The sequence below is a fragment of the Phyllobates terribilis genome, unplaced genomic scaffold, assembly GCF_046119375.1.
Source record: "Phyllobates terribilis strain yellow unplaced genomic scaffold, ASM4611937v1 Scaffold_10__3_contigs__length_209671492, whole genome shotgun sequence".
NCBI lineage: Eukaryota > Metazoa > Chordata > Amphibia > Anura > Dendrobatidae > Phyllobates > Phyllobates terribilis.
The window spans coordinates 166,990,539-167,012,472 of NW_027362770.1; the positions used below are offsets into that span (position 1 = coordinate 166,990,539).

The 21,934-nt window shown below is 44.4% G+C and overlaps 1 protein-coding gene across 4 annotated transcripts in view; it reads right to left on the bottom strand.

Annotated features, from left to right (window-relative positions):
- Positions 1-456: 456 nt before the first annotated feature.
- BICD1 (BICD cargo adaptor 1) overlaps positions 457-21,934 on the bottom strand; it is a 296,972-nt gene continuing 275,494 nt past the window's right edge. For 2 of the 4 annotated variants that reach the window (XM_073650093.1, XM_073650095.1), the window contains exon 9: positions 6,894-7,022. In XM_073650093.1, coding sequence (XP_073506194.1) covers positions 7,012-7,022 — 11 coding nt within the window. In that variant the 3' untranslated portion in view covers positions 6,894-7,011. Of the gene's footprint in view, positions 7,023-21,934 lie in introns of all 4 variants that reach the window. The other 2 variants (XM_073650094.1, XM_073650100.1) reach the window with 2 other exon arrangements.

The window sequence follows — 21,934 nt, forward strand, 5'->3', positions numbered from 1 at the left end:
AATTCATTTTTTACCCAAAATTTTGACTCTGTGCCGCACCATACAAATAGTGGAAAGATCAATTAAAAGTGAACAGAGCAAAAAAAACAAAAAAATAACACAAAAAAAAAATTGATAGAATATGACAAATACATGTTGTATTCTGGGTTTACATTTTTTTTTTTCGTAAAAAAATAAGAGATGACAAATAAGCATTCGTATAGATATCCAAATAGTAGGAATCTAGTGACAAATTAATAATTTTATAGCATTAAAATGAGGTATTGTGGGTAAAAAAAAGCCCCCCAAAGATACACGAGCCAAGAGATTGTTTATCAGCAGAGAAAAAAAATACATGTAAAAAACCCCCATAAATAGCTATCATCGGGTATAACATTTTCCCCCAAAATATTGCATACTAATGAGGACAGAAATATTTTGTATTCCTCGACTCAGAAGTTAATTTTGAGGTTTCGCAAAAAAAAAAAAAAAAAAGATAAAATGATCATAAAATGTTAGGATAAAAGTAGTCTATTATTTGCTTTAATCAAACCAAATACAAAAATATATAAATTAATAAATAAATTAATACATTGAATCAGCGTTACCTATTAGTAATAATTTATCAATTAAAAAAAATAATAATAATATGTTCCACATTTGTTATTGTTGCTTTCGAAAATTTGGGATCATTTCCTGAAATTTGTTCCTTTCGAAGCTGTACGTGTTAAATACTTACCCAATGCCCTAACTACAAACTGCATTTCCTATGAATACACAAACTTTATTTATGGTCGTCGTGATTAAGAAACCTGCACAATAATTAACCTCCTTGGGCTGGAAAAAAAAAACATGACTGTGTTGAATTTTTCATTTTTCAAAATTTTGGTAAAATTTGGTGCAGTCGCCCCACTTTAACAGCTTTTCTCTTACTTATATCTAAAACTTATTTTTCACTTCAATAACTAAATTCCGGGAACCCCAGTGTGCGCCTCTCTTGTATCACAATCATTGGGGTCCGGGAGGTTGTCCCCTTTTTAGAATCTTGTTGGCTACCCAATTTTTTTTTCTGGTAACCACCGGACCTCCTGTATGAAATTCCTGTCGCAAAAATGTCCAACATGTTGAACAATTATTAATCAACATTAGCAAAAGGCGATTTTTTATGATTGGCAGCTGCTTCCCTTCTTTTTTTCCCCAATTTTTTCATGTCCAATTTTCGAAAAATTTCCATTTTTTTTTTTAAAAATTGTACAGATTTTTTTTTTACATGTTACCCAATATGTAAAAAGAGAACTGTGCAATAATGGTCACACTTACCTGCAAAATTATTTAGCATTTACATTAAAAGGATGACAACATGTCCACAACGCTGCAGCCAATCACTAAGATCAGTGGTTTGCCCATGTGAACGCCACGAGTAGCTTAACTCAGCGATTGGCTGCAGTGATGTCGACATGACATGAGCACTGCAGCTGATCAACAAAGACCGTGGAAGGGTGAGTAACAGCTCAGTTTGAGGGGTTTTTTTGAGTCCTTGAGCTTATGGAGGCAGCCCCGATTGTCAGCAGATCAAGTCAATTTTCACAGTTGGACTGATTTTACCGGTGTGGGAGCTGGTATTTTCTAGTGGCTCTTAAATGGGTTCTACAGGTTTGGGATGAATCTTCTGAATCCTCACAGCGTGCGCCCCGCACACTGTCAGGATTCTCCCATGTCGGCGGCATTCCCGCAAGTATTTGCATGCTTCCGGACACATTCCAACTAGACGTGCACGGCCTTGCTTAATACGAGTTAATTGAACAAGGCCGAGAACGTCTAGTTGGCATGTGACCACGTAAATGCAAATCGTTTTGGCCGCCGGCACTGGAGAGTCCTTTAAGTCCGTATACCCGAATATGACCTTGTGAGACAACCTTTTGAGCCACCTTGACACTTCCATATTTATGTAAAATATCAAATACTGGGGTGACTGTGCGTATGTTGTTGGCCATGGAGCTGTAAGTGATTTTCAATTAAAAACATGTAAAAGTTTCCAGTTTTTAGAGATAAGTCATAATTGGTGTTGATCGAATTGACTTTCCCCAATATGTGATGCAGCACAAGAGCTCGTTAATTGCCTCTTCTTAAACTACAGCTCCAGAATTTTTCTTTCTTGTAACTTTTACATAAATTTTTTGAACATCACTCAGAGCTCCTATAATCCAAGTGTATTTTTCATTTTGCTTGTTACTCCGCTGACCATTCAACCTGTCCATGTTCACTTCTTTTTTATTCTTCTTTTTCCAGCCAGCAAAAAAAAAAAATCATATTTCAAAAATTAAGTAAAAATAAAAATGCAAAAACATAAATCATGCGCCAAAAATGTATTCCTTTTCGTATAAAATGGTCCCATGAAATATTCCCAACAAAGAGAGAATGGTGCCTTTGCTATGTATTTTGAGAGCGACATGATGTGGGGGCAGAGACCCTGATTCTACGGATGAGTCACTTACTAGGCTGTGGTCTAAGGGGTAAGGTTTTTCCTTGTGGAGACTGACATGCCTGACTTTTGACTTTCCAGAGTAAGGAGACTTATAGGTCATGCAATGGCCTATGTCAGGCCTAAAAGTCTCCTTACCCTGGCATGTCAGGCATGTCACTCTCCACGAGGCCTCTTATACAGCCAAATAATATCTCATGTTTGCACTGATGAGGGGCAACACCCCCGAAGCACGTGTCTACAAATTCAGATTCTGGTTTGGTTTTAACCCTAAGTCATGTGATAAGGCTCGTTAAAGGGTCGATATTGACTTTTAGGATTGCTACTTCCAATAGGTGGCACTAGAGTTCAAGTTCTCTTCATCTCTGAAGAGACAATTTGCATATTTACTAGGCTGTGTGCTGTTTGAATAAAATCATAGTTTTACCAGCAGGAGATTATCACTACAGGACTAGGTGTCTCGTACTTTTTGGTCCAACCCTGCTCCCACCACTTATTGGCAGCGTTCTGCCTATGCACAGTGTACACAGGAAGCAGCCAATCAGTGGTGTGGGTGGGGTTACACACAGCTCAGCATTCAGAGCTCTGCTAGATCTGCAGCAGATAAAACTTTGATTTTATCAAAACTGTACCAAGCAGACCAGTAAGTGATATGTCACTGGAATCAGGGTCTCTGCCCCTACATTATGCTGCTCTCAAATAACATTGCAAAACCTAGTGACAGATTCCCTTTAACAATTTAGAAGTGGTTCTTTGAGATAATTAGATTATTTCCAACATAGCCCCACTCTATATTCACATAAACGAGGCTGAGATGTAATACCAGATATGGCCACCAGGAAAAAAAAAAGTGGCGCTGTTTCTAGAAGGAAAAAAAAAAGAAAAGGAGAACATTTTGGGCTCTGTTGGGTCAACAGAATTCAATCCACCTCAACCACAATTATTTGTGCAGGCTAGCATCATTAATAATTAATAATAATAATAATAATTAATAATAATAAAGACCATTCTCTGGTCAAGTATATCATTCTTGATTTAAAAATAAATCTAAACTTACACCTAACTCCTCGATAGCAAGGAAAACCTTAAGAAAAACAACCGCAGCTTAGCAGAGGAGATCCACAAATACAACCCTGGTAAAATGCACAGAATTTATAGTAAAATTGATAGCAAAAGCATAAAAAGCTTTTTTTAAAGGGGTAGTAGCACCTATATTTGGAATATAATCATGGTGTAAAACGCTTCTTACAGATCAAAACGTGGGCTCCGTTCTTTCTAGATGATGCTCCGTTCCAAAGTTACTGCATATCAAAGATAAAAGTTTGTATCCGAGTAGAGCTGGTGGCGCTATTTCATTGGTGTCTATGGATGGTAGAGGGTCACCGGCATAGTGGTGAAAGGAGGTATTGAAGTTGATAAACGTTACTTACGTCAACCAAAAATAGCATCCTCCTAAATAATACAAGATATTATACAGCATAACTTAAAGGGGTTCTCCGGGAATATAGAGAGAAAATAAAGAAAATAAAGTTGTTAAAAATAAATTCATAAAAGAAATTAATTAGCACATCACAATTGTTTTTTTTTTCTAGGGAGGTAATCGCTATAGAGATACAATTTAACGACACAGTCTTATTTAGGCATTCTGCTATACATTAATGGTGTTATTCATTCCTCCTGCCTTCTAATGATAACGAGACGACTCTGCTGACTCTGTTCCAGTCTACACAGCAAAGCTGCAAAAATACATTTCAGACTATTTTTGTTGGTCTAAGTCGTCATCGAAAAATATTTCAAGGCAATATTTCGAGCTCATAGGCACCTACATTGTAGGATAGAAATCTGGCTGTGTAACAAGACGAGACGGCGGCCATTTTAATGTTCCGTAATAATGACTTCCCTACAGGAAATAATTGTGATTTGCTAATTAAAGCTATTTAAAAATTTGCTCATAATGACATCTTCTTGCTTTCTTCATTTTTTTTTTTCAATCCGCGGAGAACCCCTTTAAGAGGTGATACCGCCCCCTTATTGGATTTCACAATGTCAGGCAATGGTGGTTTATAGGTTTGCAAGGAATTTAACAACGTTTTGTCTCCACAGTTGCATATATATGATGGAGAAGACCATTTTCATCGTTACCAATAACGTTACAAGTAGAGATGGGCGACTCGATTCGGAGGACCCTAGTCCAGAGGTCAGGTCATTATTCCAAGACCGCTGAACGGGAGCCCCTGCGAACAATCCCTCCTTAGACAACTGTGAGGTTTAATCTATCTCCAGGTGGGATCTACCTATCTGCTATCAAGTAATAGATCGGCTGTGTGCTCTGAGTCAATCACATATGTCCCCTTAACCGGCTTTCCATCACTCTCTGTCTCAAATACTTAGTAAGAAACAGCAGCTGCATCTCCCTCCTCTCCCCTCCCGTTTACACTTCAATTATCAAGAAATCTTCTAACCATTTATAGAAGCGAAGGCAAAGTAGAGGCTACCGGAAGGTCAGGGAGATGCTACCGCACCCTTGTTAGATACTTTCTACATTGATTTCTCATCAGTATAATGATAAATACTAAGTTAGAAGCTGCAGCTGCATCTCCCTCCTCTCCCCTCCCATTTACACTTAAATTACCAAGGAAGACTCTAAACATTTACAGAAGTAAAGATGAAATAGAGGCTACTGAAAGGTCAGGGAGATGCCACACCCCTTGTTAGATACTTTCTACATTCATTTTTCATTAATTTAATGATAAATACTAAGCTAGAAGCTGCAGCTACATCTCCCTCCTCTCCCCTTCCGTTTACACTTAAATTACCAAGGAAGTTTATAAACATTTACAGAGTGAAAGGTGAACTAGAGGCTACGAGAAGGTCACGGAGAAGCCATCTTCCCCTTGTTAGATACTTTCTACATTGATTTCTTATCAATATAACAATAAATAGTAAGCTAGAAGCTGCAGCTACATCTCCCTCCTCTCCCCTCCCATTTACACTTAAATTACCAAGGAGGTTTTTAAACATTTACAGAAGGAAATTTGAACTAGAGGCTACGAGAAGGTCACTGAGATGCCATTTTCTCCTTGCTAGATACTTTCTACATTGATTTCTCATCAATATAACGATAAATACTAAGTTAGAAGCTGCAGCTGCATCTCCCTCCTCTCCCCTTCGATTTACCCTTAAATTACTAAGGAAGTTTCTAAACATTTACAGAGTGAAAGGTGGATTAGAGGATATGGGAAGGTCAGGTAGATGCCACCTTATCTTTGTTAGATAGTTTCTACACTGACTTATCAACAGAATAACGATAAATACCAAGTTAGAAGCTGCAGCTGCATCTCCCTCCTCTCCCCTCCCATTTACACTTAAATTACTAAGGAGGTTTCTAAACACTTACAGAAGAAAAGTTGAACTAGAGGCTACGAGAAGGTCAGGGAGATGCTAGCTTGCTCTTGTTAGATACTTTCTACATTTATTCATCATCAGAATAACAATAAATACTAAGTTAGAAGCTGCAGCTGCATCTCCCTCCTCTTCTCCCCTCCTCTTTCCTCTTTTACGAAGGGGGTTTCTAAACATCTACAGAAGGAAAGGTGAACTAGAGGCTTTGGGAAAGTCAGGGAGATACCACCTTCCCCTTCTTAGATACTTTCTACATTGATTCATCATTAGTATAATGCTAAATAGTTAGAAGCTGCAGCTGCATCCCCCTCCTCTCCCCTCCTTAAATTACCAAGGATGTTTCGAAAAATTTACAGAAGAAAAGCTGAACTAGGGACTCCCGGAAGGCCAGAGAGATGCTTTCTACATTGTTTCATCATTGGTATAATGATAAGTATGTTTTTTTTTTTTTGCACATTTTTAACCACTTAAGAAACCAAAACACGTATGCCCGATGTTGAGATCCACATGTCACACGATGCCGGTGCCCATGTTTTAAGTAACCTCCAAATATAACATACTTTAGATGTAAGTCCCTTACAACATATTCCATGGAAATCAAAAATGGTTTGATTTTTTTTCATAGACTAACCCTTAAAAAGTCCCGAAAAGTCTTCTCCTAAAGTGTTTAGATCACAGCAAAGGGTGCAAAAATCATATAAAAAAAATAAATAGCATGCTCGTAACGATAAATAAAAATCAACCTTATGACCGATCTATGAATAGTGAGAATTGTGTCCAAAGCCTCAAATCTTGGCTTTAGTATCCTAGAACACTATAGCGGATGAGTTAAAGGAACAGTCTTCTATCTGTGTACGTCCCATGTCACCAGCATTGGCCAATAGAGGTCACCCAAGGACCATCCTCCCGATAAAACAGACGTTCCTTCTGTGCTTCTCATTATGTTGATGCAAGTCTGAATTCTGAAGTGGTAAAAGTCCTCACTTCCCGGGCTTCTTCAGGCTTCCGGTTGCTACCAGTGCTCTACGATCCACCGCTTTGTCCCAATGTAGCATCTCTTTCGAAGTCTAATGGTCGGGGGGGTGTTTTGGAGAGACAGTTGAGAGGGGCGCACTGGGGAACGGAATGTGTTTTGTCTTCTTGGAGTGCTAAATTAGGACTAGAGGATAAAAAAAAAAAGAAAAACATTAGAAAATTACTCTACAAAAAGAAAAACAGATCCTAAAAGTGGGACATGATTCACCTAAACTACACAACTTTGCAAATTTAAACAATTTAGCCCAACTTTTTAATATGGCTTCAACATAAAGTTAAAATTTTGTGACTTTCCGCATGAAAAATGTCTTGAAAAATTTCATTTGCCTCAATAGGCAGAAATTTGCATTTTGTTTTTTTTTTTGTGCAGCTGACATCAGATTTGTTGTGTAGACTAGTACAAGATCAGCAGAGTCATCTCAATATCATTGAGGTTCAGGAAAAATGAATGACTACCCTATTGTATATGAGGAAGACGAAAGTATGAAAAATATCTTGAAATACATCAGTTTCAATGGACAAAAAACAAGCAAAAATATCCAGTTTGTTTTTTTTGCAGCTGACATCAGCTTTGCTGTGTAGACTAGTACAAGATCAGCAGAGTCATCTCACTATTATTAATCAGCGGGGGGAATTCATGACTAACCTATTGTATATCAGGATGCCTAAATCATGAAAAATATCTTGAAATATGTCAGTTTCAAGGGCCAAAAAACTAGTCACAAGAGGCAGAAATTTCCAATTTTTTTTGCAGCTGACTTATCAGCTTTGCTGTGTAGACTAGTACAAGATCAGCAGAGTCATCTCACTATCACTAGAGAATAGGGGGAATTAATGACTACCCTATTGTATATTAGGATGCCTAAATCAAACTGCAAAGTAAAATTGTACATACAAAACCCCTGCCACTACCTAGAGGACGGGGATGTTCTCCACCTCCACCCCACCCTGCTGATCTCCACCCCACCCTGCTGCACTTTCTAAACAGGACGTTTGTGCCTCCAATGTGGACACAGAGGTCATTCCATGTGTTCACATTGACATACAGTACAGACCAAAAGTTTGGACACACCTTCTCATTTAAAGATTTTTCTGTATTTTCTTGACTTTGAAAATTGTACATTCAGACTGAAGGCATCAAAACTATGAATTAACACATGTGGAATTATATACTTAACAAAAAAGTGTGAAACAACTGAAAATATGTCTTATATTCTAGGTTCTTCAAAGTAGCCACCTTTTGCTTTGATAACTGCTTTGCACACTCTTGGCATTCACTTGATGAGCTTCAAGAGGTAGTCATCGGAAATGGTCTTCCAACAATCTTGAAGGAGTTCCCAGAGATGCTTAGCACTTGTTGGCCCTTTTGCCTTCACTCTGCGGTCCAGCTCACCCCAAACCATCTCGATTAGGTTCAGGTCTGGTGACTGTGGAGGCCAGGTCATCTGGTGTAGCACCCCATCACTCTCCTTCTTGGTCAAATAGCCCTTACACAGCCTGAAGGTGTGTTTGGGGTCATTATCCTGTTGAAAAATAAATGATGGTCCAACTAAACGCAAACCGGATGGAATAGCATGCCGCTGCAAGATGCTGTGGTAGCCATGCTGGTTCAGTATGCCTTCAATTTTGAATAAATCCCCAACAGTGTCACCAGCAAAGCACCCCCACACCATCACACCTCCTCCTCCATGCTTCACGGTGGGAACCAGGCATGTAGAGTCCATCTGTTCACCTTTTTTGCGTCGCACAAAGACACGGTGGTTGGACCAAAGATCTCTAATTTGGACTCATCAGACCAAAGCACAGATTTCCACTGGTCTAATGTCCATTCCTTGTGTTCTTTAGCCCAAACAAGTCTCTTCTGCTTGTTGCCTGTCCTTAGCAGTGGTTTCCTAGCAGCTATTTTACCATGAAGGCCTGCTGCACAAAGTCTCCTCTTAACAGTTGTTGTAGAGATGTGTCTGCTGCTAGAACTCTGTGTGGCACTGACTTGGTCTCTAATCTGAGCTGCTGTTAACCTGCGAGTTCTGAGGCTGGTGACTCGGATAAACTTATCCTCAGAAGCAGAGGTGATTCTTGGTCTTCCTTTCCTGGGGCGGTCCTCGTGTGAGCCAGTTTCTTTGTAGCGCTTGATGGTTTTTGCAACTGCACTGGGGGAAACTTTCAAAGTTTGCCCAATTTTTCGGACTGACTGACCTTCATTTTTTAAAGTAATGATGGCCACTCGTTTTTCTTTACTTAGCTGCTTTTTTCTTGCCATAATACAAATTCTAACAGTCTATTCAGTAGGACTATCAGCTGTGTATCCACCAGACTTCTGCACAACACAACTGATGGTCCCAACCCCATTTATAAGGCAAGAAATCCCACTTATTATACCTGACAGGGCACACCTGTGAAGTGAAAACCATTTCCGGTGACTACCTCTTGAAGCTCATCAAGAGAATGCCAAGAGTGTGCAAAGCAGTCATCAAAGCAAAAGATGGCTACTTTGAAGAACCTAGAATATAAGACATATTTTCAGTTGTTTCACACTTTTTTGTTAAGTATATCATTCCACATGTGTTAATTCATAGTTTTGATGCCTTCAGTGTGAATGTACAATTTTCATAGTCATGAAAATACAGAAAAATCTTTAAATGAGAAGGTGTGTCCAAACTTTTGGTCTGTACTGTAACGCTATGTCAATGTTTCTTTGGCTACCTTTCAACCATATGTCAAAGGGTGGGTAAGGGCTGACGGTTGCCCAAAAGATAGAATGTTCCCTGCTATTGGGTTCTTTCCGTCACTCTCGACACTCCATTCAAACTCCTTATAACAGTTGTGGCTCTGATGATCCAGAGGATGCTTATGAGACCACACATGGTTATTCCTGGTGGGGGGGTGGATTTGGGTAATTTCCTTTGGTGGGCCTAAGACACCCCTGTCTAGTGTTGCTCGGGACTATGTAGCTCCTGGATGTCATAGTAGCCCTATAACTACTCTATTGTGCTTAGTCCTAAGGGAAAGCTTTACCGTGTAGCCGGCTATACTGCCACAGTGAATGGAGGAAAACAGGTGGATGGTAAATATAGCCGGGCTGAGCTCACACAGCAGTTGTCACATCCATCAACCAATCTCCGCTCTGTGCCACCTGTGCCCTGCACTGGTAATTTACCCAATGTTACTTACTAAGGACATTTATCTCTCTATATATAGTCCAAGAGTTATAAAAGGCTGAGTATTTTTACATCTGGCACTTTCTGAATTTCTGTTAAGTGAAAGTGTCCTGTCTTACAACAGCTGATATCGACGTCTTCAAGGACATTTTATTTGGGGCAAAACTAATTTTTGCAATTGAGTTTCATTAAAAAAAATTGCACCATTTGCCTTCTATAACCACCATTTTGCACACCCGATTACTGGCTGCAGGATGAGTTAACTAAGAATCAGTCAGTGAGCTGGTATTGGAGGGGAGTTTCTAACTCTTTTATCTGTCTTTTTACAGATGATTTATGACCACAGATCACGTCAAAGTTGAGCTGAACTTTCTTGTCGTCAGAAATCAACAGAGAGGAGAGGAGAAAAAGACAGATAAAATCTAAAAAAATTTTTTTACCCCAAACTATAGAGTCTTTTAGGCTATGTGCCCACGATGCAGAAATGAAGCAGGAAATTTCTGCAGCATTTCTGCATCTCCCTGGCAGAAAAAAAGGCATGCAGATTGTGCATGCGTTTTTCCTGCAGAATACATGCGGATCCACATGCGGATTCACATGCGTTTCCGCATACAGATTGACAAGCGCTTTCCAGGCGATAGCATCACTTGGAAAGTGCTTGACAACTAGGTCACACTGTATAAATCCATGCAAACAGCAACCGGCAACCAACATGGATTTATACAGTGTGAACCGTAAAAATAAATAAAATAAAGCTATACTCACCCCCGAGGCCCCGGCGTGGCTGCAGCGCTCGTTCCTGTCTGGTTCCCGGCTGCCGGCATATCGAGACAGAGCGGTGAAGGGCCTGCGGTCACATGACTGTGACGTCACCGCAGGTCCTCAAGCGATGCCGGCATTCAGAGAGAAGCCGCCGGACAGGTGAATATAAACTTTATTTGATATTTTATTCTTTTTTTTACAGGTAGAATGGTACCCAGGTCTGGATGAGAGTCTTCTCTCCTCCAGAACTGGGTACCATCCGCACATAGAGACGCATAAAAGCCGCTTGTACAAATGTACAGACGCGCATTCTATGCGTCTCAATGCAAGTCAATGGCGGCGCTTCCGCTGCGCTTCCGCAAAATTAAGGCTGCGTGCACACGATGCGTTTTTCATGCGTTTATGCTGCGGAATTTCCGCAATGGAAACGCATCAAAAACTCATGGTAATCCGCACCCCATGGTCCCCAATGGCATTCCGCAAGGTCAATGCACATGCTGGGGATTTTTCCACAGCGTTTCTGCAGCGCAAATAAATCCGCAGCATGTTCATTAATTTTGCGGAAGCGCCGCCATTGACTTGCATTGAGACGCATAGAATCCGCGTCTGTACATTTGTCTGTACATTTGTACAAGCGGCTTCTATGCGTCTCTATGTGCGGATGGTACCCAGTTCTGGAGGAGAGAAGACTCTCATCCAGACCTGGGTACCATTGTACCTGTAAAAAAAAGAATAAAATAATAAAGTTTATACTCACCTGTCCGGCGGCTTCTCTCTGAATGCCAGCATCGCTTGAGGACCTGCGGTGACGTCACAGTCATGTGACCGCAGGCCCTTCACCGCTCTGTCTCGATATGCCGGCAGCCGGGAACCAGACAGGAACGAGCGCTGCAGCCACGCCGGGGCATCGGGGGTGAGTATAGCTTTATTTTATTTATTTTTACGGTTCACACTGTATAAATCCATGCTGTTTGCATGGATTTATATAGTGTGACCTAGTTGTCAAGCACTTTCCAAGTGATGCTATCGCCTGGAAAGCGCTTGTCAACCCGCATGCGGAAACGCATGTGAATCCGCATGGATTCTGCAGGAAAAACGCATGCACAATCTGCATGCGTTTTTTCTGCCAGGGAGATGCAGAAATGCTGCAGAAATTTTATGCTTCATTTCTGCATCATGGGCACATAGCCTAATGAACATGCTGCGGATTTATGAGCGCTGCAGAAACGCTGCGGAAAAATCCGCAGCATGTGCATTGACATTGCGGAATGCCATTGGGGACCATGGGGTGCGGATTACCATGAGTTTTTGATGCGTTTCCACTACGGAAATTCCACAGCCAAACGCATGAAAAACGCATCGTGTGCACGCAGCCTTAAAATGGTGCTGAGCATCTTTATGAAGTCACAACCTATGTGAACAAAATAATTTAGCTTAAATAAAGTTTTTATATTGAATATAATTTTAAACGTTTTTGTCTTTTATTTTTCATGTTACTGTCATACTGTATATATATGTGTGTATGTATATATACCATACAGACCAAAAGTTTGGACACACCTTCTCATTTAAAGATTTTTCTGTATTTTCATGGCTATGAAAACTGTACATTCACACTGAAGGCATCAAAACTATGAATTAACACATGTGGAATTATATACTTAACAAAAAAGTGTGAAACAACTGAAAATATGTCTTATATTCTAGGTTCTTCAAAGTAGCCACCTTTTGCTTTGATAACTGCTTTGCACACTCTTGGCATTCTCTTGATGAGCTTCAAGAGGTAGTCACCGGAAATGGTCTTCACTTCACAGGTGTGCCCTGTCAGGGATTTCTTGCCTTATAAATGGGGTTGGGACCATCAGTTGTGTTGTGCAGAAGTCTGGTGGATACACAGCTGATAGTCCTACTGAATAGACTGTTAGAATTTGTATTATGGCAAGAAAAAAGCAGCTAAGTAAAGAAAAACGAGTGGCCATCATAACTTTAAGAAATGAAGGTCAGTCAGTCCGAAAAATTGGGAAATCTTTGAAAGTGTCCCCAAGTGCAGTTGCAAAAACCATCAAGCGCTACAAAAAAACTGGCTCACATGAGGACCGCCCCAGGAAAGGAAGACCAAGAGTCACCTCTGCTTCTGAGGATAAGTTTATCCGAGTCACCAGCCTCAGAAATCGCAGGTTAACAGCAGCTCAGATTAGAGACCAGGTCAATGCCACACAGAGTTCTAGCAGCAGACACATCTCTACAACAACTGTTAAGAGGAGACTTTGTGCAGCAGGCCTTCATGGTAAAATAGCTGTTAGGAAACCACTGCTAAGGACAGGCAACAAGCAGAAGAGACTTGTTTGGGCTAAAGAACACAAGGAATGGACATTAGACCAGTGGAAATCTGTGCTTTGGTCTGATGAGTCCAAATTTGAGATCTTTGCTTCCAACCACCGTGTCTTTGTGCGACGCAGAAAAGGTGAACGGATGGACTCTACATGCCTGGCTCCCACCGTGAAGCATGGAGGAGGAGGTGTGATGGTGTGGGGGTGCTTTGCTGGTGACACTGTTGGGGATTTATTCAAAATTGAAGGCATACTGAACCAGCATGGCTACCACAGCATCTTGCAGCGGCATGCTATTCCATCTGGTTTGCGTTTAGTTGGAGCATCATTTATTTTTCAACAGGACAATGACCCCAAACACACCTCCAGGCTGTGTAAGGGCTATTTGACCAAGAAGGAGAGTGATGGGGGGCTACGCCAGATGACCTGGCCTCCACAGTCACCAGACCTGAACCCAATCGAGAAGGTTTGGGTTGAGCTGGACCGCAGAGTGAAGGCAAAAGGGCCAACAAGTGCTAAGCATCTCTGGGAACTCCTTCAAGATTGTTGGAAGACCATTTCCGGTGACTACCTCTTGAAGCTCATCAAGAGAATGCCAAGAGTATGCAAAGCAGTCATCAAAGCAAAAGGTGGCTACTTTAAAGAACCTAGAATATAAGACATATTTTTAGTTGTTTCACACTTTTTTGTTAAATATATAATTCCACATGTGTTAATTCATAGTTTTGATGCCTTCAGTGCGAATGTACAATTTTCATAGTCATGAAAATACAGAAAACTCTTTAAATGAGAAGGTGTGTCCAAACTTTTGGTCTGTACTGTATATATATAATATTACAATAGGATTACAATGTAAGGTAAGATCTATTATGAACGAGAGGTAGATGTGAGCCCTGATCAGCTGCTGCTGGGTTTGTCGCATCACGATTATGTTGTCTATAAACCTACAAGATCGGGGATAAGTCAATGGAATCCAAAAGGATTTTTCAGGATTTGAATCAAACTCCCAAAGTTTATGGAGAAAAGTTTAGTCAGCTCCTCCTGCCTCTATCCCTGCTCTGCAAGGTAACATAGGCAGAGCGTATCCACTACACTCCCCTATACAAAGCATGTCCACTACACTCCCCTATACAAAGCATATCCACTACACTCCTCTATACAAAGCATGTCCACTACACTCCCCTATACAAAGCATATCCACTACACTCCTCTATACAAAGCATATCCACTACACTCCCCTATACAAAGCATATCCACTACACTCCTCTATACAAAGCATATCCACTACACTCCCCTATACAAAGCATATCCACTACACTCCCCTATACAAAGCATATCCACTACAGTCCCCTATACAAAGCATATCCACTACACTCCCCTATACAAAGCATATCCACTACACTCCCCTATACAAAGCATGTCCACTACACTCCCTATACAAAGCATATCCACTACACTCCCCTATACAAAGCATGTCCACTACACTCCCCTATACAAAGCATATCCACTACACTCCTCTATACAAAGCATGTCCACTACACTCCCCTATACAAAGCATATCCACTACACTCCTCTATACAAAGCATATCCACTACACTCCCCTATACAAAGCATATCCACTACACTCCTCTATACAAAGCATATCCACTACACTCCCCTATACAAAGCATATCCACTACACTCCCCTATACAAAGCATATCCACTACAGTCCCCTATACAAAGCATATCCACTACACTCCCCTATACAAAGCATATCCACTACACTCCCCTATACAAAGCATGTCCACTACACTCCCTATACAAAGCATATCCACTACACTCCCCTATACAGAGCATGTCCACTACACTCCCCTACACAAAGCATGTCCGCTATACTCCCCTATACAAAGCATATCCACTACAGTCCCCTATACAAAGCATATCCACTACACTCCCCTATACAAAGCATATCCACTACACTCCCCTATACAAAGCATGTCCACTACACTCCCTATACAAAGCATATCCACTACACTCCCCTATACAGAGCATGTCCACTACACTCCCCTACACAAAGCATGTCCGCTATACTCCCCTATACAAAGCATATCCACTACAGTCCCCTATACAAAGCATATCCACTACACTCCCCTATACAAAGCATGTCCACTACACTCCTCTATACAAAGCATATCCACTACACTCCCCTATACAAAGCATATCCACTACACTCCTCTATACAAAGCATATCCACTACACTCCCCTACACAAAGCATATCCACTACACTCCTCTATACAAAGCATATCCACTACACTCCCCTACACAAAGCATATCCACTACACTCCTCTATACAAAGCATATCCACTACACTCCCCTATACAAAGCATGTCCACTACACTCCCCTATACAGAGTATGTCCACTACACTCCCCTACACAAAGCATGTCCACTATACTCCCCTATACAAAGCATATCCACTACAGTCCCCTATACAAAGCATATCCACTACAGTCCCCTATACAAAGCATATCCACTACACTCCCCTATACAAAGCATGTCCACTACACTCCCTATACAAAGCATATCCACTACACTCCCCTATACAGAGCATGTCCACTACACTCCCCTACACAAAGCATGTCCACTATACTCCCCTATACAAAGCATATCCACTACAGTCCCCTATACAAAGCATATCCACTACACTCCCCTATACAAAGCATGTCCACTACACTCCTCTATACAAAGCATATCCACTACACTCCCCTATACAAAGCATATCCACTACACTCCTCTATACAAAGCATATCCACTACACTCCCCTACACAAAGCATATCCACTACACTGCTCTATACAAAGCATATCCACTACAGTCCCCTATACAGAGCATGTCCACTACACTCCCCTACACAAAGCATATCCACTACACTCCTCTATACAAAGCATATCCACTACACTCCCCTACACAAAGCATATCCACTACACTCCTCTATACAAAGCATATCCTCTACACTCCCCTACACAAAGCATATCCACTACACTGCTCTATACAAAGCATATCCACTACAGTCCCCTATACAGAGCATGTCCACTACACTCCCCTACACAAAGCATATCCACTACACTCCTCTATACAAAGCATATCCACTACACTCCCCTACACAAAGCATATCCACTACACTCCTCTATACAAAGCATATCCACTACACTCCCCTACACAAAGCATATCCACTACACTCCTCTATACAAAGCATATCCACTACAGTCCCCTATACAAAGCATGTCCACTAAACTCCCCTATACAAAGCATATCCACTACACTTCTCTATACAAAGCATATCCACTACACTCCCCTATACAGAGCATGTACACTACACTCCCCTACACAAAGCAAGTCCACTATACTCCCCTATACAAAGCATATCCACAACACTCCCCTATACAAAGCATATCCACTACACTCCCCTATACAAAGCATGTCCACTACAGTCCCCTATACAAAGCATATCCACTACACTCCCCTATACAAAGCATATCCACTACACTCCCCTATACAAAGCATGTCCACTACACTCCTCTATACAAAGCATATCCACTACACTCCTCTATACAAAGCATATCCACTACACTGCCCTATACAAAGCATATCCACTACACTCCTCTATACAAAGCATATCCACTGTAGCGTCGGCGTCCCTGCCTTCTGCTAGGCAGGGACGCTGTTCCCCTCACCTCTCCGCTCTGTGCCCGGCGTCTTCCTCCCGCTCTGCTGGCAGCGCGCGCTGCTTCCCGGCCACGGTGCTTAGGGCGCGCGCGCGCGCACGCTCCCCCTCTCTTAAAGGGGCCGCGCGCGCCGTCCTAAGGAGTCCCCGGCCAATGGCCGGAGGACTTCACCATATATAAGGCACCTCCTCCAAAATGGAGGTGCCCGAGCAATGTTGTTGCAAAGCCTTCACTCTGCTTCAGCCCTCAGGTCCCGTTTCCAGTTACCTGCCAGTCACCTGCCAAATTCCTGCCTGTTACATGCCAGTCACCTGCCAGATTCCTGCTTGATACCTGCCAGATATCCGTTTACCTGCTTGCAAGCCTGCGGTCCGACGGTCTGCCTTCCGACACCTGTCAGTCTGTCTATGGACCAGCCTGCCCGCTCACCTGGGAGCGCTCATCTGCTACCTGCCTGCTAGCCTACCTGGAGGCTCCGCCGTCACTTGCCGTGACCACCTGCCTGTCCAGAGACTCTTGTCTGCTCACCTGGGAGCGCTCATCTGCTACCTGCCTGCTAGCCTACCTGGAGGCTCCGCCGTCACTTGCCGTGACCACCTGCCTGTCCAGAGACTCTCGCCTGCTCACCTAGGAGCGCTCACCTGCTACCTGCCTGCTAGCCTACCTGGAGGCTCTGCCGTCACTAGCCGTGACCACCTGCCTATCCAGAGACTGTCCCTGTCACTTGCCGTGAGTACCCGTCCTTCTACCCAGAGACTGTCCCTGTCACTTGCCGTGACTACCTGCCCTTCTACCCAGAGACTGTCCCTGTCACTTGCCGTGACTACCTGCCCTTCTACCCAGAGACTGTCCCTGTCACTTGCCGTGACTACCTGCCCTTCTACCCAGAGACTGTCCCTGTCACTTGCCGTGATTACCTGCCCGTCTTCCCTGGGAGCCACCCGCTTCCTTACAAGGACCGCCCCCTTGTATAGTTGCTCAGAGGTTCCGCCTCCCAGACCCATTACAGTTTGCTCGGGCCATGGAATACGGTGGCACCCAAGCTCCCTCGCTCTCGGACCTATGTCATGAACTGTCCCGTCAGAGGTCCCAACAGGAGTCCATCCTGAGTCACCTGCGGAGTGTCAACTCTCGCCTGGACACTCTGTCTGCTCCACCTGCAACCACCGCTAGTGTCATGACTCGCAACCCGGCAGCGCCGCTGCCCACCAATACCATGGTATCCTGTCCCGGACCCCGGTTTTCTGCACCTCCTCGTTTCGGAGGTGACTCCGCTCAAGCTCGGGGGTTCATAAACCAGTGCACCCTGCACTTTGAACTCTTGTCCCACAAGTTTATCTCCGACCGGTCCAAAGTAGCCTTTATCATGTCCCACCTCACGGGGGAGGCTCTGGCTTGGCTAAATCCTCTGTGGGAGAGAGGAGATCCCCTGGTGTCCGACCTGCCAGCCTTTCTCACGGCTTTCCGGAAAGTCTTCGACGAACCCGGACGGAAGACCTCATCCGCATCGTCTCTGCTACGCCTCCGTCAAGGAGATCTCACCGTGGGCCAATATGCCATACGGTTCCGTACCCTTGCTTCGGAGCTGGCCTGGGATAACGACGCTCTGGTGTCTGTCTTCTGGGAGGGTCTGTCCGGCCGTATTAAAGATGAACTTGCCGGTCGGGACATTCCTACCACTCTCGACGACTTAATAACACTTGCCACCCGGATTGACATCCGATTCCAGGAGCGCGCCAAAGAGGTCACCCGTGAGAGGAGGTTTCCACGTCTAGCCCCCACCTTCCAGAAACCCGTCACTCCCTCCGTTACTCCCCCGGCGCACTCACCTGAGCCTATGCAGCTCGACCAGACCAAGATGGTCAAAACCCGTCAAGACTTACGCCGTGCCGAGGGGAGCTGCTTCTACTGTGGCAGTAAGGAGCACCGGATCCGTTCCTGCCCAGAGAGGTCGGGAAACGCCTGTGTCTAGGATCGCTCAGAGAGGTCGCCCTAGACAAAAGTAAACCCTCTCCATCTCTGATGCTGTCAGTCTCTATCACCTGCGGAGAGAACCGCTATTTCGAACTGGCTCAACTTGACTCAGGAGCTGCTGGAAATCTCATTTCTCAGTCTCTGGTAGAGAAATACCGCATTCCCACCAAACCTCTGGCCGTACCTTTATCTGTCGCCGCCGTGGATGGGGGCCTCTTACCACATCCCATCCAACTCATCACCGAATCCATAACTCTGCAGGTGGGAATGCTGCATTCTGAGAGCATCTCCTTTCATGTTCTGCCTGGACTCTCTCACGCACTCTTGTTAGGCCTACCTTGGCTCCAGAAACATGCACCCGTGCTTGACTGGCAGACCGAAGTCCTTCGCTGGGGACAGGACTGCCATAGGACTTGTCTAGTTCCCGTTCATCCTGTTCGTCCTTCTCCTACCCCAGTCAGTCTACCCGGTCTACCGGTTCCCTATTGGTCTTATGCGGATGTCTTCAATAAAAAAGAAGCAGAGACATTACCCCCTCATAGACCATACGATTGTCCAATCGACCTGATACCCGGCTCTACTCCTCCCCGTGGGCGTATCTACCCTTTGTCCGCAGCGGAGACCCGGTCCATGTCAGAATATATTGAGGAGAATCTGGCCCGGGGATTTATCCGGAAATCTACCTCCCCGGCGGGAGCAGGCTTCTTCTTCGTCAAAAAGAAGGACGGCTCACTCCGTCCATGTATAGATTATAGAGGCCTTAACCAGATTACAGTGAAGAATAAATACCCCCTCCCGCTCATTCCTGAATTATTTGACCGCCTGAGGGGGGCTAGAATCTTCACCAAACTGGATCTCCGTGGGGCGTATAACCTGGTCCGTATCCGTCAGGGGGATGAGTGGAAGACGGCATTCAACACCCGGGACGGCCACTATGAGTACCTTGTAATGCCCTTCGGTCACTGTAACGCTCCTGCCGTCTTTCAAGAGTTGGTCAATGACATCTTCCGTGACCTTCTCTACTCCTGCGTGGTGGTGTACCTGGACGACATCTTGGTCTTCTCTCCGGACCTTCCTACTCACCGGAGGGATGTTCGTCAGGTCCTGCTCAGGCTCAGGCAGAACCACCTCTACGCTAAATATGAGAAGTGCATCTTTGAGCAGACCTCTCTTCCATTTCTGGGCTACATAATCTCTCAGACCGGCCTACAAATGGATCCTGAGAAACTGTCTGCCATCTAGAAGTGGCCCCGACCAGAGGGGTTGAAGGCTATTCAGCGGTTCCTGGGCTTCGCCAACTATTACCGCCTCTTCATACTGCACTTCTCTTCCCGGACTGCCCCTATCTCTGCGCTCACCCGTAAGGGGACTAATCCCAGAAGATGGCCGCCCGAAGCTGAGGAGGCCTTTCTTTCCTTAAAACAGGCCTTCTCCTCCGCCCCGGTGCTGCATCGTCCGGACGGCAACAAACATTTCTTCCTAGAAGTTGACGCTTCCTCCTCCGGAGCCGGGGCGGTACTTACCCAAAAGTCATCTTCCGGAAGAATGGTAACCTGCGGTTTTTTCTCCAAACTCTTCTCCTCTTCTGAGCGCAACTATTCTATTGGAGACCGTGAATTGTTAGCCATTAAGCTGGCACTGGAGGAGTGGCGTTACCTGCTCGAGGGGGCTCTTCACCCGGTAATAATTTACACGGACCACAAGAACTTGGCTTACCTTCAGAGCGCCCAGAGACTTAACCCGCGCCAAGCCCGGTGGTCCTTGTTTTTTGCCCGCTTTGATTTTGTTCTTCATTTTTGCCCGGCAGACAAAAACATCAAAACTGACGCCTTGTCCCGATCCTTCCTGGTATCTGATCTAGAGGAGGAACCTAAGCACATCATTGATCCCGCCAGAGTAATGCAAGTGGCTCCCGTGAATCTAAATCGTCTCCCTCCCGGTAAGACGTTTGTAACTGTACCTGATCGGAAGAAGGTCCTACACTGGGGTCACTCGTCTAAGCTAGCTGGCCACGCCGGTCAGAAAAAGACCCTCCAGCTCATTACCCGGTATTACTGGTGGCCTACCCTGCACAAGGATGTAATAGACTTTGTTTCTGCCTGTGTGTCCTGCGCCCGCAACAAAGTTCCGAGACACCTGCCAGCCGATCGCCTTCTTCCTCTTCCAGTGCCTGCTGCCCCGTGGCAGCATATTGCTTTGGACTTTATAATGGATCTTCCTGTCTCTGCCGGTTGTACGGTCATTTGGGTGGTCGCTGATCGCTTCTCCAAGATGGCGCACTTCATTCCCCTGCCGGGTCTCCCGTCCGCACCCGAACTGGCTAAAGACTTTATCCGCCACATCTTCCGTCTCCATGGCCTGCCCCTCCTAATCGTGTCAGATCGTGGGGTTCAGTTCACCTCACGCTTCTGGAGAGCCACATGTAAGTTGCTTGACGTCACTCTGGACTTCTCCTCCGCTTACCATCCACAGTCCAATGGTCAAGTGGAGCGGATCAATCAGAACCTGACCAGTTACCTCCGGCACTTCGTTAATGCCCACCATTCGGACTGGGTGGATCTCCTACCATGGCCCGAGTTCTCTTACAATAATCACGAGAGCGAATCTTCCTCCAAATCCCCGTTTTTTGTAGTCTTCGGTCAGCATCCTCGGATCCCATTTCCCGTCTCCACCTCGGTGGACAATCCGGCTGCGGAATCTCTCGTTCGCGAATTCTCCTCCATTTGGGAGAGTACCCGATCCGCACTCCTTCAGTCGTCCGAACGGATGAAAAAACACGCTGACAAGAAACGCCTGGATCCTCCACAATTCCGTCCTGGAGATAAAGTCTGGTTCTCGTCCAAATATGTCCGGCTCAAGATTCCCTCCTACAAGTTAGGGCCTCGGTTCATCGGCCCACTGGAAGATATCAAACAGATCAACCCGGTGGCCTATAAATTAAAACTCCCGGCCAACTTACGGATCCCTAACTCCTTCCATGTATCTCTCCTCAAACCCGTGGTACTTAACTCTTTTTCCAAGTCTACAGGTACGCCTCCTGCTCCGGTTTCCGCTGAGAACGAGTTTGAGGTAGAGAACATTCTGGCCACCAAAAGGGTAAGAGGAAAA